At 36.7% G+C, this 27,160-nt stretch overlaps 3 protein-coding genes across 5 annotated transcripts; all 3 read left to right on the forward strand.

Annotated features, from left to right (window-relative positions):
* LOC141607242 (uncharacterized) lies at positions 1-2,170 on the forward strand. Its single transcript, XM_074426603.1, has 2 exons — positions 1-181; positions 630-2,170. The coding sequence occupies exons 1-2, from the start codon at positions 1-3 to the stop codon at positions 2,168-2,170; spliced, it is 1,722 nt and encodes a 573-aa protein (XP_074282704.1).
* An 11,189-nt stretch (positions 2,171-13,359) lies between these two features.
* Positions 13,360-14,758, forward strand: LOC141605312 (putative clathrin assembly protein At4g40080). Its single transcript, XM_074424020.1, has one exon. It carries the CDS (start codon positions 13,598-13,600, stop codon positions 14,540-14,542), a length of 945 nt encoding a protein of 314 aa, XP_074280121.1. The 5' UTR covers positions 13,360-13,597; the 3' UTR covers positions 14,543-14,758.
* Positions 14,759-18,968: 4,210 nt separating this feature from the next.
* LOC141605313 (uncharacterized) lies at positions 18,969-27,073 on the forward strand. Of its 3 annotated transcripts, none has more exons than XR_012526319.1 (8): positions 19,034-19,542; positions 22,256-22,398; positions 22,538-22,809; positions 23,640-23,794; positions 24,297-24,559; positions 25,683-25,745; positions 26,339-26,648; positions 26,987-27,073. XR_012526319.1 is itself a non-coding variant. In XM_074424022.1 (8 exons), exons 3-8 carry the CDS (start codon positions 22,273-22,275, stop codon positions 26,588-26,590), a joined length of 1,131 nt encoding a protein of 376 aa, XP_074280123.1. In that variant the 5' UTR covers positions 19,049-19,610; positions 19,655-19,908; positions 20,121-22,272; the 3' UTR covers positions 26,591-26,853. The 3 variants fall into 3 exon arrangements, 2 of the variants coding, with proteins under 2 accessions (XP_074280122.1, XP_074280123.1); XM_074424022.1 differs by lacking the exon at positions 26,987-27,073 and adding an exon at positions 19,655-19,908 and having other exon boundaries at positions 19,049-19,610; positions 20,121-22,398; positions 26,339-26,853; XM_074424021.1 differs by lacking the exon at positions 26,987-27,073 and having other exon boundaries at positions 18,969-19,542; positions 26,339-26,853.
* Positions 27,074-27,160: the final 87 nt, after the last annotated feature.

Here is a 27,160-nt window from a genome sequence, read left to right on the forward strand (position 1 = left end):
ATGAAAGTTGTTGAATTAGAAGAGAATAAGTGGCAGCTTGTGATGAGATCCGGGTTTCATAATCATGGTTTAACGTTGTATTGTGACGGCGACAGATACTTTGCAAAGCTTGATGACGAGGAGTTGGCTTATATCGATGCCCAAGTTAGAGCTCACGTTAGACCGGCAATTATTAGTGCGGGTTTGCATCAGCGGAATCCGGAAAAGTCAAGACCTAATCGGCGACAAATCTACAACCGTTCTCGAAAGTAAGGGCCGAGGAAAGAGAAGGGAGAAACCCGGCACAACAGATGTTAGCACTTGCGGTTCAAAGATAAGTACGTTCATTATTGGGTCACGATCGGAGACCGACGAGCTAACCCACGTGTTCATGTCTCATCCCGAAGCCGTTAAGATGTTTCGATCATACTATTATGTGGTACAGATCGATTCCACGTACAAGACAAATGAATACCGTCTTCCGCTTGTTGAGATGGTTGGAGTCACACCCGTCGGGAAGAGCTTTGTCATCGCATATGCTCTTGTGACGCATGAGTCCGAGGAGAAATATTTGTGGGTCCTACGGAAACCGAAGGCCCCGCTAAATGATGCCGTTCAACCTAATGTTATTGTTACTTGATTGCGAGGAGGGTTGTTGAACGCGATTCCCATTGTTTTTCTGGATTCGTCTCACTTGCTATGTCTTTGGCATATATATTCTAACGTGGAGACGAAAGCACTTGATATCACGGGTCGGGATGGTTGGGCTAAGCACGTAACCTTTACTTTGTTTACTGCGGTTGTCGAGGCGGAAACCGAAGAAAAGTTTAATGTTGCGTGGGGCAAATTGGCAAGGGAATGGGCGGGAGTGGCGGCTTATATTGAGAGGCAATGGTTCCCGCACTTGGAAAAATGGGTCAAGTATAGAACGAACAAGATAAGTCATTTTGGGAATACTTCTACATCCCGGGTTGAGTCGGCTCATGCGAATTTGAAGAGATGGCTGAATAGCGCGAAACTGGCAGTTGATAGCATCTGGATTCGGTTTCATTCTTTGATGGAAACGCAACATGTTGAGATCCGACACTTGTTGGAGTTATCTAGAACGAAGCGGTTGACGGGGATTCAGAGATTATTTTCCAGGCTTTCCTATAAAATATCAAAGAATGCCATCATTGAATTGCGTGAAGAATTCGAAAGGGGTGCCAAGATGACGGAAGATGCCTTGATGATCGATTGCGGTTGTGTAAAGGCTACTACACTTGGTTTGTTATGTGCTTGTTCACTTCATCGCATTGCTAGAAACGGATCTCGGGTTCCTGTTGATGTTTTACATGCATTTTGGAGGAAGTTAGAGTACGATGGTTCGGAGGCAATGCCGACTTGTGACGATGATCGATTGGAGGAGTTATTCGATGAAATTCGGAATGCAGATCCGAGTATGAGATCATCCATGTTCGATGCCCTTTACTCTCAGATACATCCGCAAGAGGAGGATGTAAACGAGCCTCGGGTGAACGAGAACCCTAGAGGACGTCCGAGTAGGGGAACTCGTAGAGATCCGTCCGCCGTTGAGCATGCGCGTGCACGGGTTCGAGTACGTACTCCGTCTTCCCAACGTACTCCGTCTAGTACCCCCCGTTCTACTCCGACGGTTCCTGTTACTCCGTCGTCTACTCCCCGTTCTACTCCGTCGGTTCGTTTTACTCCGTATAGAACCCCCCGGTCCACTCAAACGGGCCCCGGTACACCGTCTACCACTGCTACCACGACTACGGGGAGTTTCGGCACAACGTATTGCGCACCTCTTGAGGTCGACTACACCATTGGTGATTTGAGGTATTTTCCTTATCGTGACTTCCTGCCTTCATTTTTTCACGAGTATGTAGAAGCATGGTTTAATCCTTACGGAGACGGTCATTGTGGTTTTCGAGTTATCTCACATGCTGTTCGGGGTGACCAATCTCATTTCACGATGGCTAGAACAGATTTACTTAGGGAAATTCGTAGTCCCGATTACCGTGATCATATCTATGGCCCAGCGAGATTTGATGCGGAGGTAGCTAGAATTACATTTATGGATCAGATACCGTGTGGCTCGGGTAATTGGATGGACAGTTTCGATCTATATGGTTATGCTACGATGTACAATTGGGTGATATGTTGTATTTACGCATTTGACGATCCGTAAGGTCGGCGACATTGGAATGGTAGTTTTACTTATTTGCCTTTACGAGCCCCCCCCCCGGAGTACGTACCCCATATGGTGTCTTATGGGTATTACATGCGGGAAACCACTATTTGCGGCTCCGGGTACGCCCCTTGTCACCTATGCCTCCATTAGCCCATTGTTGGGTACATGATGCAAGCGTAGATCATTATAATAGCCTGTATCGACATCAGTTTGGTGTATGGCGCGAATTTGCGAGTTCATCTTAGCTTTTATTGTATCTTTTATATTATATATCCGAATATTGTACCTTATATTTTATTTTATTTATCCGATTATTGTAGTTTATTATCTTCTGCATCCGATTAAATGACTTAAAACGTAATTTAATTAAAACATTCCTTAAAACGCGTTTTGACATAATTAAAACATATACCAATAAAAACATAATTAAAACATACCAAACCCTAAATAGCAAACCCTAAACCCTAAACCCCAAACCCTAAATAGCAAACCCTAAACCCTAAACCCCAAATCCCAAACCCTAAACCCTAAACCCCAAACCCTAAACCCTAAACCCTAAACCCCAAACCCCAAACCCCGGACTTAATTATCTTCCGATGATGAAGATGACGATTCCTTATCTTCTTCATGATCTTGAATCTCAATTTCTTCAGGTTGGGTAGACATATATTGAGTCAACAAATCATTCAAGTAGAGATAAAGAATTCCTTGCCCCTGACTCTACCAAAGACATAAGTCCGATAGTCTTGGGTAATCGATCACGGTGAGAATGCGCTCAAAATATGTAAAGATATCACTTTTCAACCTACGAAACTCCCACATCTTCTCGTTTAGTACTTCATCGAAACAACCTCATCTCAGAATCGCTGGAGTTAGAACATGATCCGGGTTTCCTTGTAAAATTATACAAAGGGTCCCAATTGGAGGTTCTTCAAGCATGTGCCATACAGTGTCACTGGGAACCACTGATTCAAGACGCTCAATTAGAATTGGTAAATTTTGAACAATTAAATCGATTCTTATTTGATAAACTCTGGTTTTTTGAGCATTTGTGAGAACCATTTTGGAATTGGATGTTGTGAGTTAATAATTAGTATTGTAGTGAGTGAAGATGATTTGGATGTTGTGATTGAAATTGACATAGAATGGCCTATTTATAACCTATTAATTATAACGGTTAAATTTGAATTATAACGGTAAAATTTGAATTATAACGGCTGTTTTTGAATTGTAACGGTTAAATTTGAATTATAACGGTAAAATTTGAATTATAACGGCTGTTTTTGAATTGTAACGGTTATTTTGAATTATAACGGTAAAATTTGAATTATAACGGCTGTTTTTGAATTGTAACGGTTATTTTGAATTATAACGGTAACATTTGAATTATAACGGTAACATTTGAATTATAACTGTAACATTTGAATTATAACGGCTATTTTGAATTATAACGGTCACATTTTTCCCTATATAAACATCTACATAATGTTGTAATTTTGCACTCATCTTCAACCTTTTCTATTTTCCAATCATCTTCATCATCTTCCATTTTCTTTTTCAAATCTTTACTTATGTCAACATCATCCTCAATGTGGGGAACCCGACCAATTGAAGGCCTTGATTTTAAGAATCAAATTTGCAATCGTTGTAAAAGAAACGCTATCATCATGATTTCCGGACACTACTAATCCGAAGAAAGCTTTTTTTAAGTGCGTACCTTGCGATCGTTTTGTGTCGTGGTTGATCAAGATCATTTAACAATAACAAAAAAGTTGAATATAGCATGTCAAGATGAAGGTGATGATGCATCAAGTGGAAATGTCATGAAAGAGCAAGTGATAGGTATAAAAAAGGAGATTTCGGAAATGACAAGGATGATGAAGTTTTATTTCAAGTGTATCTTGTATTTGTTTGTTTTCATTATGTTGGCCATTGTCATGAAGTAGTTACTATTTCCGAAAATGTATGAATTTGCATCGCTTGTTATGTATTCAAGAAATTTAAGAAATTTCGAAATTTCAATTTAAAACCGTCATGTTTTTTGAAATAAACAACGTTCAAATAGTCAACTAACATAATCATCCAACATAAAAAATGTCTTCAAAACCGTACAACATAAATGAAAACAAACACAAACTAGTTATCATCCTCTTGGTCGCTATCGGTGTACACACCATCCGATCTACGCCGAACAACATCACCGGGTGTTTGACGAGTTTCTCGGCGACGTATGATATCCCCAATCCTCTCAATCAATGGGTCGACGTTCTTCATCATCTTGCGGAGGAAGGCAAGTTGTTTCTTGTCATCCTTAATTTTTTTGGCCTCGTAAAACTGAAACATTACAGCACGTGCAGTCTGCAAATTGACAAGAACAACTAGAACATTATAAACATTATCGAGGAACAGTAAGAAAATTATATCGATTATTACAACAACTGTAAGTAATATTATTACCTCAAAGGGAATATCAAAATCCTCATGTGGCAGGGGGGCATCATGGTGGTCGGGATCAATGATGAACGGGTGAGAATTCCCATTAAACCAAGCCTCATACTGCTCCGTCTCACCCGGAAGCTAATCGGTCTCGATTTACGAGAAAGCCAACCACGTGATCCTGCCAAAGAATCCCAAAGATGATCAGTCTCCCCAACCCCAACACTAACCTCGTACCCTAAACCCGGCGACGATGCGCTGTCAATCTCATAATGGGATTGGGTATGATCTCGCACATACCCAAACCGTCGTAAACACCGATCAGCCGGTACGGCTCCGCTATGTCCATGAAACGAATACAACCGGTATACAAAGTACGAGGATGATACTCCTCCTGACGCAGCCCGTACGGATCCCACCTAATGGAAGCACAAGTAAGCCCATCTAACAACCTCCGATACTCCAACAATTTCTCCGCATTTTGAGCGAAAGGACCAACGGATCTCCAAGAACACGACCGAGGCTGAGTAGGGTCAATTGCCGAAGGTGGACCAGGTCTGAACATAGGAAAATACTCATAGATCCACGATTGCAACAAGGTCAAGCAACCACCAATAGTCTTCACACCAAAGACGTGAAGCCACCCCAACTGTCGGTACATGAAGGCAAGTACACCGGCTCCCCAAGCGTAGTCGTGTACACCATCGATCATACACTAAAGGAAACAACCGAGGACGTAACCTATCACCCGATTTGTCGACAAAAAGTGTCGACCCCAACACCACACCCAAAAACCCCGAGCAAAAACAACATCACAATTAGCTCTCGCCGTTTCACAAACTGCATCTACCAATATACCCCCACTCTTGTAAATAGGGACCTTCTTAGTAGAGTTTAACGGCAACCTCAACTTCTCTGATGAAATCCCAAAGAAGCCACATACATACATAAGGGGATCCGCCAACGTCCCGTCATTACTCTCCACCTTACAACAATTACAAGAACCCGAACGCCTAAGATCTGCGCAACATCGTGAAGGAGTATGGACATCTCCCCAAAAGGCATGTGAAAACTGTTGGTGTCGGGTTGCCATCTCTCAACAAAAGCAGAAATAAGGGGCATGTTATAATTCTCGGCCATGGAATCTAATAGGTGAGAAAGACCAAGATCACATCATAAATAGTCTTAACGGCCGGAGGGAGTGGCCAACAACTCAACAACCTCGTCTTACCAAACCGGTGGTAACCCGTCAAAACTGGTCGACCAACCTCATTAGGAGTCGCCCATATGGTGTTGGCAATGTGGCCCCCGAAGCTAGGAATCACGTGGGGAAAGTCAGGACCACCAGGAACACGATGATCGATCAACCAAGAGACATCCTTACCCGACTTCTTCTTCGGAGCCACCACACTACTAGAACTACCATCCGACCTCCGCTCGAAACGCCCCTCCTCAGTCCGTCTACGTGGCACCCTACGCACTCGCTCAATACCCGCCTCCTCCTCACCTATCACATCACCAGACCGAACTAGCTCCTCCTCCACCCGCTCATCAGTCCACGAATCGGTACTACCATCTCCAACCTCAGACTCAAACTGGAGCCCCTTTCGAGCTCGAACTTGACGGTCATTTCCTCCACCGGCCATCTATTCAAAAAATAAAACAAAGAATTTATAAATATAAGTTTAAGTAAATTAAAAATTTAAAAAAAAAACAAAATAACCCGGAACGGGGTTTATTAATAATAATTAATTAATATTTTACGTAAACTAAACGAGACGCAACAAAAACATATTTACAACAACTTGATTACTTAAATTAATAAAACAAAGAATTTATAAATATAAGTTTATGTAAATTAAAAAATAAATAAAAAAACAAAATATCCCCAAAAGAAGTTTATTAGTGATAATTAATTTATATTTTACATCGACAAAACGAGACGGAAAAAATATATATTTACAACGACTTCGCCACGAACGACAATTATTATTAATAATTTATTACTTTATAACGATAACAAAACAAGACGGAACAAAATTTATTTTAAAAAAAAAAAAAAAAAAAAAAGTAACGACAATTTCTAAAACAAAAAAAAAAAAAAAAAAAAAAAAAAAAAAAACACGTGAAAATGGGCCAGACGTGGGGATTCTTCGTCCACCACCAAGCCCAAACGAAAGGAACTTTCGTCCACAAATATATCGACGAGAAAACCTTCCGTCTGGGCCTGGTCTTGGACGAAGAGGTTCCTCGTCCCAGCCCAGAAACCGTGTTTTTTTTTTTTTTTTTTTTCAATTAATTGTTTCGATTATTCCGTTTGATTTTCGCGTAACACGACTAAATCCGATTGAAATCAAAGCATCTATCCTAATTCCGTCACAACTTTGGCATCTATCCTAATTCCGTCACACATTTACAAACTAAGCAAAATATTACAAAAAAATTTGAATACTAATCACATACCTTGTTGAATGTTTGAATTCGTGACGGAAATGATGCGATCGATACGTTTTTTTGTTGTTATTTGAGTCGGGTTATTTTTTTTCAAAAATTCGAAAGTGAAAGGAAGTTTTTGAATAAAAAGGAAAATATTAGGGGGAGTGTGAGGGAGGGGCAATTTTGGAAGTTCACTAAAATTGTCGACGATATTTAGTAATTTGTCGACGACCTTTAGCAGGCAGGTTATTTATTTATTTTGAAAGTAAATAACAATTCACTAGTTTATGACCCGTGTAAAGTTGTACGGGTATATATAGATAAAATATAAAATTAAGTTTTAGAATTTGTTATACTTAAAACATTGTATATTAATGATTAATGATTAATAATTACCATCGTATCATGAAGACATGCTCAAACTTTTGTCACTTATCATCCGTATACCCATGTTTCATAATTTTGATTTGAGCTTCTACAAACCATAATTTTATCCTATGTGTCATAGCGTATTAATAATTTTAAATGCAAGTAAATTCTACTTATAAATTATACGTATTGAAATGTTTATACATAATTAAAGTTGAAAATAAGCAAATTCTACAAACCATAATCCTTACCCTATGTGTCATACGTATTGAAATGTTACATTCCAAAATGCTAGCCATGATTAATTGAAAAGCAAATTCTCATTTAAGAAGGGTATATACCCATGTGGGAGGAATAAGACAAAATGCATAATACATTGAGAAAACAAAAGATTTGTCTTATATGACCATGTGGGACGATATTTGACCCATTTTGTTTTTAAGACATACTCCATCATAAGGAAGGCTAATTGCATTTCAAGGCAATGAGACGGGGCAAAACAAAATAGATCTTTGGTTAGTAGCTTATCTTGTTAATGGGAAAAATAGATAAAGAATAAGAAGATAAATTAAAATGGGTAAACTCATATTTTGAGAGTCGCAACATAGAAATGTCATCAAAACTCATTCATTTGATAATGTATTTAAGAATAAAAAAATTATTAACAGAGTATAATTTCTCCATTAAATTCAAATTATAATGTTTTAATCACAATAAAATAAAAGTGGTACGCAATTATACGGAGTACAAATACTAACACTTTATGATAAAAAAAAATTCATTAAAATACAGATTTCATGATATACTCAACTTTTTTTATTAGTTTTGTAGTTTAATTTTTTTTTTCTCATATTAAAATATTGAGTTGAAATATAAAAAATTAAGGTATAAATTTAGAATGAATAAATAATACACACTAAAAAGTAAAAACTCTAAAAATACTGCGGATTTATTGCGCGGGATCTATACACACTAAAGAGTAAAAACTCTAATTATTTATGAAGAAGAATAGATAATTAAAACTTGGAAACAATGGAAAATGTAATGAATGATCTAATAATAATGTTACGATCCCAATTAGATGATATTTTATACTTCCTCCGTTCTAAAATAATTGACGTTTTCAATTTACGAGGTGAGCCTTTGAATTCAATTTATACAAAAATATATTGGTCGGAAAATTATAAAAATTACACAATAAAATTCCTTACGAATAGAGCTTTAATATGAGTGTACATTTCAACATATTTAGTCATATATTTTGAGAGATATTGAAGAGAGAAGTGAATGTCTCGAAAAGTGAGAATGACAATTAAAAAAAAACAGAGGGAGTATGAGAAAATATATAAAAAAAAGATGTTAGAAAGAAAATGAAAAAGATTTCATACATGTTTTAGAAAGACGGAGGTCGTATAAAAGGTGATGACGGAAAATGTTATTAAAGTATTAGTATCAGTTTAGGGTTTAAGTTGGCGGAATTTTTTTTAATGTGAGAGTGACATGTGTCATAGGATGATGTCATCAGTTACTCTTTTATAGTTTTAATATAGATATAGATTGACAGAAAGGCATACGACAATTACAAAGGATAGGTATAATCAAAACCAATTTAATGAAAACCGAAGAAAAATAACTTCCTTAACTAGGAATCTCAAAATATGTTCTGACAATTTACAAAGGATAGTTTTAATATAGATATAGATTTGGTGGGTACGACTGCGGTCCCCCACTGGCAGGGTTGGTCCAGTGGACAGTCGGTGACGGAGATTGGTTGGAGTGGGTGTGATTGTGTGTGTGACTGATTGTGCTATGTTGTGTTGATAGATGTTGTTGGTATTGTCATGTCTTATCTCAGTACTGACCTTGTGTGGTTGTCTTATTGTTTTATGTGTCTGCCGTGATCCCTTATGGTGAGCAGTCTGTCTTAGCACGTGTTGATGTCGTTGATAGCTGGAGTCCGGCCGGGGATGAGTCTTCACGAGATTTGATAGTAATAGAGTGTAGCCAATGAGTTGTACCTTTATTTTGTTAAGTTGGTTGTAACGCTTTTAATATAACTATAAATGTTCTTTTATCGACTTTTGATGATTACTTACCTCGGGCAACCGAGATGGTAACGCCCTTATATGCTAAGGAAGGCCTAGTTAAGGCTCCTCTGAATATGGGGGTGTTACAAATGGGTTGAAACTCGAAAGGTTGTCCCTTGAAGGGAGCCCATTTTCTCTCCATTTTTTCAAAAAAAATGGAGAGGCAAGTACCTATTAATGGCCCGGATCGTATATTGACAACATCTAACGATTCTAAATTTACGTATAAAAATAAAGGAAAATGAGGGTGTAAGAGGAAATTATTATTTAAAGAGATTGTGAGAGGAAATGGAGAGCTTGTGAAGTTGTGATGATATTTGAATTGAATTCATCATATGATGAATTGATAATGTGAGACATCAAATTTTTTTTTTTTTTTTTTTTTTTTTTTTTTTTTTTTTTGACAACAATGAACTGCATATATATAAACGTAACCAGAGAGTATACAACTTAGCCAGTGGCCAGACTAACTGACCAGTGAACGTACAAACGAAGGAAACTACGAATTGTGCTCAACGTGTGGCACAATTCGACTGGTACTGGCGTTGTGGAGGCCAGAACTGAGGATAATTTTTTTGATGTAACTCTGAAAGAAACAGAAGTTTGTGAAGTTGAGTGAGCTCTGTACATGGTAAGAAGAAGGCCTTTTGTTGAGGCTGCAAACGCCGTGGGAGCCCTCACATTCCGGACAACTGGATTGCCTGCCATTGTATCCAAGGAAGAAACAGTGTAGCAATCCCTTAGAGTTGACCTGTGAACTGGAATAAAGTATGTTATTACAGGAGAAAACCGAGCACAGTTTAAGACTGGTATTGAAATCTTGATAGAAGATCTAGTAAAGGAAGGCCAAAACACCGACAAACTGAATGAGATGCAAAAAGATAGTCCGACAAATGTAGAACCTGAACCGGATCAAGACTACAGTTATCAAAGACTACCGAATTTCGAACCATCCAAATAGCCTTTATAGTACAAAGAAAACGAAGCAGGCAGCGATCAGCATGCGCAGTGTTTCTGTGGAAAAAAAACAACAAAATCTGCAAGCCATTTTTGCAAACATACCCCTGGGTTAGCAACCGAATCAATACCAAGAGGTGAAGAAAGCCAAACAGAGACATCAAATTTAATGATATAAAAGATTCGCAAAATTGTTTTATCTTATGTTCTAGTGATAGTTATTTCTCAGTTACTCATGGGTCAATGTGTTTATCTTGTGCCACTAAAATACAAATTATGGAAGTTAACATTTGGCATTGGATTGGATCTCTTAATAACAAAGAAAAGCTTAACAAAGGAGCAAGGTCGGCACTCGGCAACATTGAATTTGAATGGGTCCTAGGCGCGGCAGATGAATTTGTCATTTTAACTTGACAAAGCTTCGCATCAATGATAGAGACAGCAAAACAATTCGATTATCGTCGGCCCGTACTAACTATCACATCTCGCAAATTCTCATTTAGAAAGACATATCCGTTATATAATAAAAAAGACCAAGTATTACACCTAAAACAAAAATAAAGTATATTGAGATTAACAAAAGATCAACATATTCCTTTTTAATTTTAAAAAAAGACACATTTGTCTTAAAGAATTGCTATTGCATACATTTGATACATATTTTATCTCACATCAAAAACATTCTAGCCACAATTTATCGTCTGTTCTCCAATTAATTAACACACCCTCCAATAAAGTAGTACCGAGTATGTGAGATTTATGTTTTTTATTTTATTTTAGAGGAGGTTAATTTAATTATCTAAGATAAATTGTGGTTATATTTTTAGAATTAAATAATTGTTTTTTTGTTCAAATGATCAACAATTAAATAATTTTTTAGCAAACCTTTCCACATCATATAAAAACAATACACATGCGCTTATTCTAAAAATATATACTTCATACTAATTAAAATCACGATCAACAATTAAATAATTGTTTTTTTTGTTCAAATGAGGCCGCATGTGAGAATCGAGCCCTCAATTTCATGGTTGGGTACTCTTACCACTTGAGCTAACTCTTGTTATCAACAATAAAATAATTGTGAAAAACACATAAATAGTTTTTCTCATAATATATTTCTTTAATTCTTTCTCAATAAAATAAAGAAAGAATCAAAAAAATATTTCACTAAATATGGAATAAATGTGTTAATACTTTATATTTCTCATGTTATATTTCTTTGATTCTTTATTTATTTAGGTATGTAACATGTATCGATTTTTCTAACTTATGTATCCTAAAGGCACACCTTAAAAGCCTTGACCAAATTTATCATCTTTCCATTGATTTTTACCTCTAAAAGAAATGGGGACCCATCTATGTTAATCTAGTGAATGTAAGGATTTCGATGAAATGGCGCATCGATATCATATGTTCAAATCCTATGATTGATCCACCATGGTTTGGGAGTTGGGTGTCGGAATTATGACATATAGAAAAAGTCATCAAATTAACCCTAAAAAAGTGGGACTAAAGCAATTGAAACGGCTATATATTATCAATATTATCACACTCACCATTGTTTTTTCTCTTTGATCCAACTTTTTCTCGAATCACAAACACACATTTCCCAAACTATTCCTTTGCCCTACTATTCTCTTACTCTTTGGCTATAATTTAATCCCTTTTCATCTCGCTACAAAAATTTCTTAATTATTGTGCAGGGGCGGATCTAGGAATTCAAAGTACAGTGGGCTAGAAAATAAAATGTAAATAAGTCTCTTACAAAAAAAAAAATACAAACTAAGAATCTACGTTGCTAACTAAACTTTACTCTACGAGACCCACTCAATTCAAATTCAACAATCACCTCATTGGTCTCAATATTATCGGCATGTTTTCTTTCAATATAAAGCACCATCAAATCGTTTAGAAACTCGTCGCTCATCTTATTTTGAAGTCTGCTTTTTGTGATCTTCATCGATGAGAACGCTCTTTCCGTTGTCGCGGTGGAAACTGGGAGAGTTAGAATAAGACAAATCAATCGATAAATCATAGGATAGAGTGTTGTGTTACCAACGTCAACCATGCGTCAACACAATTCTGATGCTGAAGGTGTATTTTCTAATCTTGAATGTTTTTGGACATCTTGTGCAAAAAACGTATACTCTAATTCTAGAGCACTCATATCGTGTGATGAAAAGTCTGAAGGATAATACTTCAAAGCAAGGTCGCACACATCTCTACCTTTGAATGCTCGAAAATTATGACGCGGATCAAATGAAGCACTTAGTCGAAGAATCTCAACCGAAGTTTCCGTCCCTTAGGAATATCTTATTTCACTTTCATTTCATATTTAGAATTTGCAATCAATAGAAAAAACAGTTCATATTATTCTAAAACTTTTTTCCTTAAATTTTCAGTTTACTCTTAACCTTTACTACCTACAATTTCACAAACCAAAGAATCTCCGTGTATAAGGTATACATCCCCTTTATTTGAGTTTACATTTACTACCTTCCTTCCAATGATTCTTTAACTTTCTAAAGTGAAATTTGCAAATTTAATATATAAAAAATATACAAACAATCAAGATTATATATAATATTATATCAACAATTTCTATACATTTACATTTATTATTAGAAAAAATCTTTCATAATTTTTCACAAAATATAATAAGGATATATAAATAACAAAAATATATGGTTAAAATCATTACTTTTTTTTTGGTGTTATAATAAGTTTTCCTTTTCAACCGTTGAGATAATCTTCTTCGGGATAAGATGAAGGAATATATACTCGTATATGATAATGGCCAACAAGCGAGTACAAATAAAACCCGAAAATGATATGAAAAATCTTGCCCTCTTTCTACTCAAGACAAAGTAAAGAAGGTGCTCTAGTCTAATCCAACATTTAATTAAAAAAAGAAATAAAACCCCCAATATACAAGTCGACCAAAAATCCCAAATATAAATACCCAAAAATAACCAAAACTTTAACAAACTCTCCCTCACATTCATATTTGAGAGCTTCGTTCCCTCTCTTCTCTATCCCTTCATTCTTTCAATTCCTTAATTAAATTTCCGTCTTTGGAGATCGAAGGAGTTTGTCGAATCTTGGTGGCCTCGAGATCATTCCTTAATTTAATTTTATGGCAAAATCAAAGAGAACGAAAAGCTTATTAGTAGGCATCTTAAAAGACAAAATCTCTCTACTCAAAGCCACTCTCCGTCTCACCACCCCTTCTCTCCACGTCGCCGTCCTACGCGCCACCTCTCATATCCCTGACCACGCGCCGACTCTCACCCTCTCTAACAACGCGCACCTCCCTACTTTACTCCACGCGCTTCTCCACCGCGTCAATCACACCTCCGACGCTTACGTGGCTCTCAAGTCTCTCCTCCTTATCCACCACCTCATCTCCCGCAACCCTGACTCCCTGGGCCCCACCTCCGGCTCTCCTCCTCTGTTCGCACGCCTCTCCACGTTTAGAGACCAATCAGATGATGACACGTGGGAGATTTCGAACTGGATACGGTGGTATGCGGCGGTGCTTGATCAGATAATTTCGCTTTTTTCGAGGAAGACGAAATCTTTGGATATGTTGATTGGTGTGGTTGAGAGTATTTGTTCGTCGCCGGATTCTCTTCATTATCAGAAAATTAGTTTAATTTACGAAGTGATTAAGCTAATCGGAGAGGATTATCGATTAATCATACGAGAAATTTACGCGAAAGTCGAGGAATTGAGTACGAGGATAGAGTCGTTCACGGACGATTCTTTGGATAATTTCTTGGATGATTTGAAAAGAATTGAGAATTGTAAAGAAAAGTTGTTATTAATGTTCTTGAATAAAAAGAAAAATGACGGATTTTGGGAGTTGGTTGAGAAAGTAAAGGGAGATGTTGAAGGAGAGAAACAGAGAAGAGAGAGTATGAAAATTGTGGAGTTTCAGGGGAGCGAGTCGACTCGGAGGAACAAGAACAACCGAGTTGAGAGAGACGAGTCGATGGCTCTGACCGTTATGCCAGTGCCACGTGTGAAAAGGTGGTTGGATGTTGAATGGAATACGTTGGTTGTTTCTACTAATGCGTAAGTGAAATGGAATGTATATTTTCTACCATTTGAAACGGTCATATACTCGTATAGTCGTATGTGATACTGTGTATTCTGCGTATATAGTAGTGGACTTTAGTGGTGGATGCGATTATTTCAGAGTATGTAAGATGTATATTATTGAGAGTATTCATAAGTGTTTTTCATACATACATTAGTCTAATACGAGTAATAAAGGAGTAATAATCAATAAGACGGACTCTACATTGTTTTGTCGGATTATTTTCTTGTCACTTTTCCTTCGTCAAGAAGTTTCGTATTGGAATTGGTCTTACATTCCGTATTTTTATTCTTACTTATGCTGTTTTTTCTTTTCTACTACGAGTATATGAATTAGACAAGGTCATAAGAAGTATATGTAAGACTCAGTTTATCGGGGTCTGAGGAAAAGTATGAGGGCAAGTCGCTACAAGTCTCAACTTGAGACTTGCAGCTTTATCAATAGTTTGAGGGATAAAGTAGCCAGTTGAGTTAGCGTTCGTCTTTGATTTTGAAAACTCTGCTTGAGACTCATAAATAGTAACTGTGTATTATTTTATAAATGGTAACCGTGTATTATTTTATTAGTATCAAATTGTAGATTTTTTTGATAGAATATATATTTGTGATAGTAGATTATGTATTGTTTTTATCAATATAGATAAGATAAAAATCTACTTAATTAATCAATTGAAATGTAGGAAAATAAATCTAATTATAAAATTCCAGGAGCAGGAGAAAAAGAAGGATCTCCGGAACAACCGAAAGAAGTCTTACCAGACAGGGCGGTTTCTAATGATAATGAGGTTGAGGATGAAGCCGCAGATGATGGTGGAGCTTTAGCGGATGTTGGGGAAGAAGGGTCCTTTTCTATATACATAGCATAGACCTGGAAGTGGAAGATTAAACTTATCCTTTCCTTTCGAATAGGGCACCTTATAGCGAAGGTAAAAAAAAAAATTGACTTGTAAAAAAAGTTTATAAATAGCTTTTTATCTTGTATGCTAGTCACATGTATTTCTCAACTTATAGTATAGAACTCTTAATTATCACTACTTAAAGTATTATAGACTTGTAATAATGTAATATTTCTCTCGCAAAATAAAGTAAATAAAAACAATTGACTGAGATAGAGAGAGAGTATAAGCTTATGAAGCCAATAAGTCATAAGCCCAACACAATTTTGTAAACACTAAATTTCTTATTATAATGTTGACAAATTCATGAAATTTGCTTATTGACACTTTAAATTCTAAAATTGCATTTTATGGCTTCATATTTCAATAACGACCTAGCTAGGATGCATCTTGCATGGCATATAATATGATTCATGATGTGGTAAGTGGTAACGGAAAATGATTCTCTAACTAGTGTCTAATAGACGACCATGAGAACAAATATACAAATAAGCAACTATGCTAAATATTATGCATATGTAGTCAATTTTTCCGCGTCTCTGTAATCGTTAGTTCATTAAAATAATAAGTTGACAAAATGCGTATGGTATGTAGAATATTTCACTTTCAAATGTAGAAATTGTTGAATAATAAAGTTTTATGCCTACATTGTTTGGAAGGGGTGCACTCAAACTAAGGTAGAATAATTTTGCTTAAAATTTGGCCCCTACTAGCCTTAGGTAAATTTGTCAGTGTTATAGAAGAGTTTGTATAAAAATGAACTTATTTAACTAAATATAATATTTGTTGCACTCTTTATTTGAGGGGCTAATGTCATTATAATAAAATGCTCTCTTACATAATATTATTATAAACTTCTTACAAAAAAAAAAAAAAACCCACCAATTCCTTTCTTAAATCGTAAATTTGATCAGTCAACATTCAACGCCCAAACTCAAGAAGATTAATAACTCGATAATGTAAGGTCTTTTTTACTTCCAAGTTGCGATTTTAACAGGGTAACAAAATTGTGATTTAATATAAAAGGGTTCAATTGGTGGAACACCCTTTACAATAAGGCCATATTACATTTCATATATACTCATTAAGTCATCGGTTAGCCTTGACTGAACAAATAGTGGAGTTTGCATTGACTTTTTCATATTGACCCAATCAGGGGTGTCTAAGGCCACGGGCAATCACGGGCGTGGGAATCGGGCCTCCGCTTTTGATCACCGTATTATAAGCTTTAATTAATGAAATTCAATACAAATATCGAAGTGTAATATACTTGTGCATTTATTTTGGGGTCTCATTTATCCATGTTGCACTAGGCCTCCATTTTTTTAAGACGCCCCTAAACCAATCATATTCATATTATTGGTTCCTTGGCCTATAATACATGCATCAACTAGCATAAGAATTAAGTAGAGCTGATCAAGTGCGGGCCGACCCGTTCGGCCCGCTAAAATAGCGGGCTTGGTTAAGAAAAATCAAAAATTAAACGGGTAACGGACAAGAAAATTCGGCCCGCTAGAATAAATGGACGGGCTTGGACTAAACAAAATTGCTCATGGGCGGCCCGCTAGGCCCGCTATTATTAGTAACCTCATAAAAGTCCTGAAACCCTCAATCTCAGGCGTTCTCTGCTCATTTCATTTGCAATTTGTACACTCTAAATCAATTAGGTAGCGCAAATGAATACTTATGCCTTACGTATAAATGGAAGATTGTCGGTATTTACACTTGTCGTATAAAGATTCTCTGAGATTGGACATGCTAACGGGATTGTCGTATAAAGATAATACCTTTCAAGTATTTACACGAGAGTGTATGTAACCGCTAACAGTGCCGCACAAATACCGAGACAAAAATGAACTTTTGATATTTGTAGTAGAACATTGCCAAACTTGTGTTTTTTCCAAAATTAGTAAACTTATCTTTTGAAAATTAGTATACTTTTTTAAGAGTAAGCTTTTAAAGATAATTGTTAAGATTTAGGGGGATGTAGTTATAACAAACTCGTGTTTTAATAGAAACACTAACTTTTGTATTTTATTTTAGTCAGGCCCACGGGCCGGCCCGCTCTCTTGAAGTGGGCGGGTACGGACAGTGGAAAATGGCCCACTTAGCGGGCTCGGGCAATTAAATACGGCCCGCCGGGCACTTTTTTAGTAGCTAGGCCCGACCCATGTCTGGCCCAAGCCCGCTTTTGATCAGCTCTAGAATTAAGAGCACTAACACTCAAGTTGCAAGGTTCATTTGGGCAGATAGTTGTAATAAAAAAAACAGCTGATTGGTCAAAGAAAGTGATATTATATAAAAATTGAATAATAATTAGGGTAAATTATCAATTACTACCTTTTAAAATATACTTTTTCAAACTTACTCCCTTTTATAATTTGTTTTAAAAATTACACCCAAAAAATTGTCAAAATTTGTAAATTGCTCCCAAATCTCTATTTTGGTGTTTTTATGACTAAAATACCCCTGATTTCTTTAATTTTCCTATTACTCCTTAACTCAATCCGAATGCCCACGCTTTATCTACCAACCACTACACGACTCCACCACAAACCACCCCAATATATACCTTTCCCAAACTCGAGCACGAAACTCGCCGGAATGCAACAAATTATGGCCTTACTAATAATTGATTACCTCATCTTTCTTTGTTCTATGTGTCAAAACCAAAAACAAACAAATAAACAGAACGGAGGTTAGTTTGTTGGTGAGCAAAATGAACTAACATGAATTAAAACGTTCATGTCCATCTGCAGCCCAATGTAATTAAGGTCTAACTCACGAACTCATTTTACAAAAATTAATTGTTCAAGCCCATAAACTTTAAGGACCCGATAAGCTGTGCTTATCAGACAATATTACCTAGAATTAGCTTTAGTACAACTACTCCGTATATGACTCGATATGGAGAATAGGTAAAAGAAAAGGCCGATGTAATAGATAAAGACGGTTTTTGTTTCCAAAATACTTCCAAAAAAAGTTGCGAAGTGGGGTGGGAAGAAAAAATTCGCGACCAGTAAAATAACATCCACGTCAAATTACATTTTTGGAAAATTATAGAAGAGATTGAATCGTTACAACAAATGAAATTTTAAATGCGAACTATAGTTTCTAGTAACAGTTTTTAGACCTGACAAACAATTCTGATTACCAATTGTTGGTTGGCGTAGTGGTAGCATGGGGCTGCGCTTGGTAGGGAGGTCTGTGGATCGATCCCCCACAACTGCGATTGGGAGGGGTTTAAATACCGTAATCCTTGGACACGCCCCGAAATCCGGATTAGTCGGCCCAATGTGGTTCGGATTACCGGATGGTTTAGACCAAAAAAAAACAAACAATTCTGATTGTTTTGGGTTCGTGTGTGTCACATACTCACATGTAAACGGGTCATGACTCATGAGTCCTTAATCCCAAACCGACCCAATTAAGTTTCGTGTTGTGTTTTCAAATTGTGTTATTTGTTTGCCGACTCTAATCTGAAGCGATTAAGCCGTTTGCGAGGTTATTTCCAATTGGTGTCCTAGTAATGGAAACACAGACGAATGATTGAATGAACACAAGGAGATGAAAACATAAAATCAATAATTGATGACACACTACGAGTAGCGGACGAGCAAAAGAAGCCGAGTAGAAGAAGACACTTTCATTCTCCTTAAAAATCCCCAATTTCCCCAATCAATTTCCAGCACTAAACCCTAGAAAATGAAATCATCCCACTATTCTCCCAATCCCCCAAATCACCACACCTTCTAACAACGATCACTCAAATTCATCTTCATCGAAGCTCCATCAATGGCGAAACAACACTCACATCAGCACACATCAAGCTTTTCAACAATGTCGATCAACCTACAGAAGAAGCAGAAATGGGTTTTAATAATGGTGGCATTACTCTCAATATCAACCCTAATTGTGTTTCTAATGCGCTCCACCATTCCCGATTCTTCATCTTCGTCTTCGCGCTCGGATCGTCTACTCGATCAGCGTAATCAGATTGTTCGCAGTTCTTCGCCTTCGTCACCTCTGTCTTTCATGAAGTCTAAGCTTGTTCTTCTTGTCTCTCATGAACTTTCACTCTCTGGTATGCTATCATTTTCCCCCTTTTTTACTGTTTCTTATGAAACTATGAAACTGTCCTTTGTAGTAATAGTGTTAGAAAGGTTGAGATGTTGTGTTGAAGGAAAAATTCTTAGTGGTTTACCATGTTATGGTACGCCTAACCAATGAGAATGCTTCATTTTTACTTCACTTAGATTCTGCTTTAGCCTTTAGGAGTATTATTTGTAACGGGAGGTGTTAAAAGTTCTAGTTTTTCGCTTGGAATGTACGATGATGTGGTACACACTGGGTGTAACTAAGGATTTATGGGGTTGAGGTATAAATATCTGATCTTTGAATGTGTATAAATTGTGGAAGTAATGCCTATCAGCCTATGTATCATAGCTTTGTTACTCCCTCTGTCCCGATCATTTGTTGTCCTATTCCATTTTTGGGTGTCTCAGTCAATTGTTGTCCTTTCTATTTTAAGAATGAACTTGATGAGCAATTTGATCATTCACACTCAATTTGATCCACTTGTCATTTAGTAATTGACCCCCTCCTCTTTCCTTGGTCTTTGTGCCAAAACCATAGGACAACAATTGACCGGGACGGAGGGAGTATATCGTATGAAATTGTCCTTTTTAGGATTAATGGTCTTATTAGGAATGTTCTGTTAAGTTATATACGAAAGTATTGATGTAAAATAGATTAGTGAGGTTTTTGTTGAAGTATGAATATCTGATTTTTTTCGAGGGATTGTATTAGTTACATGGGTTTAAAGGTCCAGAAATGGACATATTGGGAAATAATAATCTAAGGAAATGTTGGAATATTAAGTCACTTTGACAATTTCACATGAGAATATATTATTGTATCCTAATATATTCATTTTTGCATATTGTAATTTGTGGAAGTTAATGTCTATGTATGTTAGTTTTGTTATATTGTAATCTTTTTTTAGAAGAGAATTGTTTGCCGAGTTTAAGTTGCATAACTAGGAGGGGGTTTAAGTGAGAGGATGATGAATGAATAATTGTTTACCCTCTTTGTTGATTTACACATTTGAAGTTTAAACTTGCGAAGTCCTGCTAAAGTAACACAGCTATACTAGCAAGATATAATGACATTTTTGGTAAATTAGAAGGCGGGGAGTTCATATTTTATTTTAGTTTTTGAATTACGGGAAATATTTCGTGGTATGGAATTTTGGCTGCCCCATTCTGTTTCTTCGATATAGTGGAGTAGTCATTAATGGCTAGATATGCTTTAAATTTGGTTGCGAGGGGGGCATCCTTATGATCGATGGTAAGTGTTCTGAAACTAATTTGTGGCATTCTTTTAATTTGCTAGAGACGCAAATTATCTTGGTAAAATTTATCTTTGAATAAGAAGACGCCTTTTATGGGCTGTGGTATGGGCCTATGGAGTAAAGTGGGGATAAGTAAAATGTATCCAAAGTAGTGTGATAGCTGTAGGCTCTGCTTAGGGAGATTGAGTAAGGTGCTTAAAGTGGTATCCACGATAGGCGTTGTGTATTGATTCCTAGGCTTTTTAGTGAATCCAGTAATTGTGTGATTTCCACCGTCTTGATCAGCTTGACTAGTTCTACTTGTATGACTTGTAAGGGAAAGTGACATCTCATGTGATGGTTCGTATATTTGTGTTATGATGCTGGATATAGTGTTATCATTGTGATCACAATAGTGTATGCTGAACTGCTTAAGCTTGCTGAATCAGTTGAATTTTAAACTCCATTGAGATTCACTATCACGGATCAAATTATCTAAGTTGGTTCTGTTAGTCCTCTTATAATTAATACACCACAAATTCTTTCCTTTAAATTTGGTGATCTTTCTCTATTTTTTTCCCGGTTATTATCAAGCCTAAGACAGAGACTCAATATGGCCAAAGAAATGATTCAGTAGCTTCTCTTATGTGCAGTTAGAATTTTCAGGTCAATCGTTGTTGTGAGACTTGTGATGAGGACTGTGGTTCTATGATTCATTTGAACCTTTTTCCCTGTGGAAGTGTCAAGGGCATATTTTTGGTGTTACCTCAATGATTTTACCCCCCAGAAGTTGTATTTGTGTTTAGGCTTAGGCACAAAGGTTCCTTTTGAGGTCATCAAAAAAGGTGTGCAGGAGCAAATAATTCAGAATTTAGAAGCTTTGATCCATTAATTTTGTTGGAGATCATGTTTACAATGCATATATGAATCTTATGTACCTGGATATTATTCGGGTCTTTTGGGTGCTTGCAGTGATTTTGAAAAGGAAGCAATGTACAATAGGTAATAGTTCGGGTTAGATGTTCCTACTTCTCAAGGACCCGGAGTGTGTATTGGTCTTAAGTTGGTATTTTGTGGCTTTGTTCTTGATCAAATCTTCATATGATTTGGGAGATGATTGTCTATCCTGATAAATTCTTTGTCTTCAAGTATCTATGAATACTTAAGTTTGTGAAACAACCAAATAGTAGAAAATGGAAGGTACTTCTAAGACGGGGGAGTGGATGGTAAAATAAGGAACGTCTTTAAATATTGGATAATTGACGACACGCTCAAAGCTACTACTATGAGTGTATGACAGAGTGTTTCCAGGGCTAAATCTGTTTCTTTTAACATGCTAAACTATTGAAGAAACTATGTTCTCTTGAGCTGCTCCTCAACGGACTCATGAGTCATAACTAGTTATTCCAGCTCCTGCCCATTATCTCTCCTGGGATTCAATTGCATTGCATTTGTTGTGTGCCAGGTGGGCCTTTGTTACTGATGGAGCTGGCATTTCTTTTGAGGGGTGTTGGTGCTGATGTTGTGTGGATTACGTTCCAAAAACCATTAGAAACCGATGAGGTTGTGTACAGCTTGGAGAACAAGATGCTAGACAGAGGTGTACAGGTCAGACATCTCTAGCTCACCCCTCCATCAATGTTCATTAATTTACTTCAATTCTAGCATTACTATTGTGCGCTGTAGATAGAGGTGTACCGTTGAGACATCTCTCCCTCACACCTGCTTTTTAACTTATATGATGCAGGTCTTTTCAGCTAAGGGTCAAAAGGCTATTGATATTGCTCTTAAAGCTGATTTAGTTGTTTTAAACACCGCTGTTGCTGGGAAATGGCTGGATGCAGTACTAAAAGATAATGTTCCTCATGTTCTTCCAAAGATTTTGTGGTGGATTCACGAAATGCGGGGCCATTACTTCAAATTGGATTTTATGAAGCATTTACCATATGTTGCAGGCGCAATGATTGATTCTCACACAACGGCAGAATATTGGAAGAACAGAACAAGAGAACGTTTGGGGTATGTTTCATGGTGGTTACCTTTTTTTTCTATTTTTTTTCAAAGATCTTGTAATTACTTGAATTCCTACTTCCTATTTTTTAATGTTCAATGCCTGATGTTTGTGGGAGTTTATGGAGTAGAAACTATAATCCTGTAGTGTCATGACACAGTATTGTTGGATTTGCTGCTTTACCGTGGAAAATTGGCTTGTACTTCATATGTAATTCTTTGGTTCATATATATCCATCACGGCAGATACAATATTCTTGTGGTCAAACAAAATGCATTAGCTGACAATGAGCATGTGAAAACCCTTGTGAGATGGTTTTACGGTAGTCAAGATCTGACATTTTGTTTAAAGTATGATTTGATGAGAAAACCGGTGAAGAATTGGTCTAATCGAGCTTGATTCCTGATCATTTTTCTTTTGTTTTTCTTTCTTCATCTTTTGATTTTTCTGGAATCGCTTTTGTACTTGCTTCATCATGGTTGTTCATTTATGATACTCTCTTAAACAGCAGTGCCATTTTTATAAACCCAGTAAACCTATGTTGACGTACTCTTTGTTTGGATTGTTGGCAATCTGATCATAAATTGTCAGAAGTTTGTTGGGTGAGGGGAAGTGAAAAGGTGGAGGCTGCCTATGTGGTTAAATTCGAGCTACTAATTACATAGTTGCTCCTTTTATATTTTCAAATTTTAGTGCATTGAAATACAATCACATGTGACTTCAAACTATCAAAGACTTGTTCTCGGCTTCTTGTCTTGGACTATTCACTTTATAAATTTGCTTCTCAGTTATGTCTTTAGCTACTTCTAACTTTTGAAGATGAACACAAATCCTGCAGTATCAATATGCCAGACACTTTTGTTGTACACCTTGGGAATAGCAAAGACCTAATGGAAGTAGCTGAGAACAGCGTAGCCAAACGAGTTCTACGTGAGCATGTTCGAGAAGCACTTGGTGTGCGGAATGACGATCTACTTTTTGCAATTATCAACAGTATGTTTCAAGTTTCATTAAATATATAACCTCGGTTGTTTGTTCCTTTTTTTTGGTTGTGCTGGAGAAGGACAAGAAAGTTTAAGTCATGAGTAGCTCGGGTTATTTGCTAAAAATCCGTGTGTCAGAAGTTTTCACTGTTTGTGATGTAGTGCACGAGAGTTTGTGAGTGCAAAGGTCATCAAAAAGAGAAAGAAGACAGTAGGATTAAACTCAAACGGTCAATGGATCTCAGAATGATGAGGCAACTGTTGTTTTCTGTTTCATGTTCTGTTTCTCTTTTGTTTAGCTTCGTAGCTTGTAGCAACCAACAAAGTGCAATAAATTGGAGTGGAAGATGTAGTACTGAGCTTGTTTGCTTCGTTTGTCCCTTTACTGATTTGGAAAACTAAACCTATGATCTGATAAATTGATCCTTTGTTTTATAGTTTTATGGAGTAGTAATCAAGTGAATACAAAAGGACACATTTTGTTTATAACCAGGACCCGTCTTTGGCTGCAGGTGTTTCTCGTGGCAAAGGACAAGATTTGTTTTTACGCTCGTTCCATGAAAGCCTTCAGATTGTGAAAGAGAAAAAACTCCAGGTGCCTCCAATGCATGCAGTGGTTGTAGGAAGCGATATGAGTGCCCAAACTAAGTTTGAAACAGAACTCCGGAATTTTGTTATAGAGAAGAAGATTCAGGATCGTGTTCATTTTATTAATAAAACCCTAACTGTCGCTCCATACCTTGCCGCAATCGATGTCCTAGTCCAAAACTCACAGGTACTTGTAGTTGATGATTGCTTCTACTTCCTCTGTTCCATTTGATTGTAAACGTATTTCAGAATATGCGAGAAAATATTTGAAATATTTATATTCAAATGGAAGAGGAAGTATCTTTTAATCACATAACTACATGAGTTCAGTTAATTATGTAGTTGCTATGAACATCTTTGTTTTTTCTTATTCTCTGGAGCGTAGTCAAAACTGACACAAACTATCAGCTTAGCCTTATATTCAAAGAATTTTGAGGTTGTCCCATGAAAATATAATGTTTTTTGAATGTTTATTGTCCTGTGTGAGCCATAGTAATTTACATAATTATGTAGCTAAGTCAAAGTAGTATCTTATCCGGGGATCATCGCCGTGTTTCTGATAATGGGTGTCCCATTGTAATTAATTTTCATGACTGCCATTGTTAGTTCTGCATGTTTGTCATGTTATTTTGTATGTCGTGTGTTTGCCTAAATTGTGATACGATGTACTCAGGTTGTTGTTCCTGCCCAGATAGTGTACATTATCTTTTTGAGTCATTTCAACTTTCAACTGGTTAAATATGTTCACTTTCTTACCAAATTAATTTGGCTTACAGTTGGAACCTGGGGGATCCTTTTGTCATACAATAAGTCTCCCTTAAGCGTAAGGCGGAGTACATGTGACCAATTTACAATAAAATGTAACCATTTTTTGATAAAAAGTTACCAGAACAAATTTCTTTCTAAGCTGTAACATTTTGTCGTTAAAATGGTCACATTTTTATCGTTAAAATGGCGACATTTTGCCCCGTCTACAATGAGAATTTGCGCTTGTTATAATACGTAGATCAATTTTGAAACCCTCTCAATTGGAGGATATTTGAAGGGGTTTTTGTTTCCTTTTTTTTTTTTGTGGACTCAATATCCTCTTGTAAACATAGTTTGCTTGTAAACATTATTAACATAGTTTGTTTTCCTTCTCTCAAATTCTGTTATTGTACCGTACTAGTCTCCTGTTCCTCTCCTGTATTGTGCATATGTTCATCTTTATTATCTATTTATATGCTACTCTTGAACGGAGTAGTTGATCATACCCTTAAACTATGTATACTTCTTTTAGTTTGACATGTTATCTTAATTTTTGCATATAGACGCGTGGGGAATGTTTTGGAAGGATAACTATTGAAGCCATGGCCTTCCAGTTACCTGTGCTGGTAAGTATCTACTGGTTTTAGTCTTTGCTTTTTATTGTTCACACTTCACAGTATCTATAACGGTACTGGTACTTATGAGTTATTCCCCAGTCACAGGCAAATGTTACGCTCATTAAATATTTGGTATGTAAAGTTTAATTTAAACATTTTCTTAAGCTTTTGCTAAACAAACCATTTAACCCCCATTGTTTAATAAACTACCATATAAACTTTAATTGTCTACATGTTCCGAGTTGTTTGACCAGAAGTAATGGTAAAACGCCCCTAACAATTTTTTGCTCAGACATGCTATGTCATAGATCGAATATTGTAAAACGGCCCTAACAAATTCAGACGCGAGTGATCAAATATTGCTTATCCTTGATTCTTCACTGATAATTGCATTTATTTGGCCTTTAGTCACAACGGTTCGCTATACTGATTGTGGCATTGTGCTTCTTTTAATGGCTCAGTAAGCTAGCTGCCCAAAAACTTGAATTCATCCTTCATCTAATGAGTCAAGGAGCTGAATGATTTTTACCGTGCTACTTATATTATTGATAATTTTTTCATTCTATATCGTGTTTAATTCGCCTGCCCTTTATCAACATCAGGGGACAGCAGCTGGAGGCACCATGGAGATAGTCGTGAACGAGACAACAGGTTTGTTGCATCCTGTTGGAAAAGAAGGTGTGACCCCTCTTGCAAGGAACATAGTGAAACTAGCAACCCATGTCGAGAGAAGATTAACAATGGGTAAAAAAGGTTACGGAAGGGTGAAAGAGAGGTTTCTTGAGTACCATATGGCTGAGCGAATTGCGTTTGTCCTAAAAGAAGTGTTGAAGAAAGCCAAAAACCATAGTTGATTTGCCAAACAACAACGTTATTGACAGAATGCTAACATAGAAGATGTTCCCGGATCAGGTTTTTGTCATCCTATTTATCTTGAAAAACCTTGTATAATATTTAGGCGAGTATTTTCTAACGTAGAAAGTGTCAGAAATCAGAATGCAGAACTCAAAACTGAGGAGTGATTTTCCAGAAATCAAAATTGTAACTTGTATATGTTGGATTTTTGATATTTTTTCGGTCCAAGGAAATGAAAGGGATATGTTGGTACTTGGTGCAACCTGGAAGCCTAGGAATTTTGTACACACTGATCATACTGAACCATCTGACTGACTGTCACAACATGCCTAGTTCTGGTGAGTTTATTTTCAGAGAGAACTGGCTTTTATACAATTCACGTGTTTTTGTTTCAGATGTGTGTACGACAAATGACCGTACCGGACCATCTAACATGAGATTGTCACAATGTGCCCAATTTGTGAGCAGAGGCAATGTTCTGGTGAAGCACTGGACTTAAGCGCGACTTGTCACAATGTGTCTTCAGACTCTTAACGCATCCGCAGTGGAGCTTCCATGGGTCTACATCT

This window comes from Silene latifolia, chromosome 10 (genome assembly GCF_048544455.1).
Source record: "Silene latifolia isolate original U9 population chromosome 10, ASM4854445v1, whole genome shotgun sequence".
In the NCBI taxonomy this organism is placed as follows: domain Eukaryota; kingdom Viridiplantae; phylum Streptophyta; class Magnoliopsida; order Caryophyllales; family Caryophyllaceae; genus Silene; species Silene latifolia.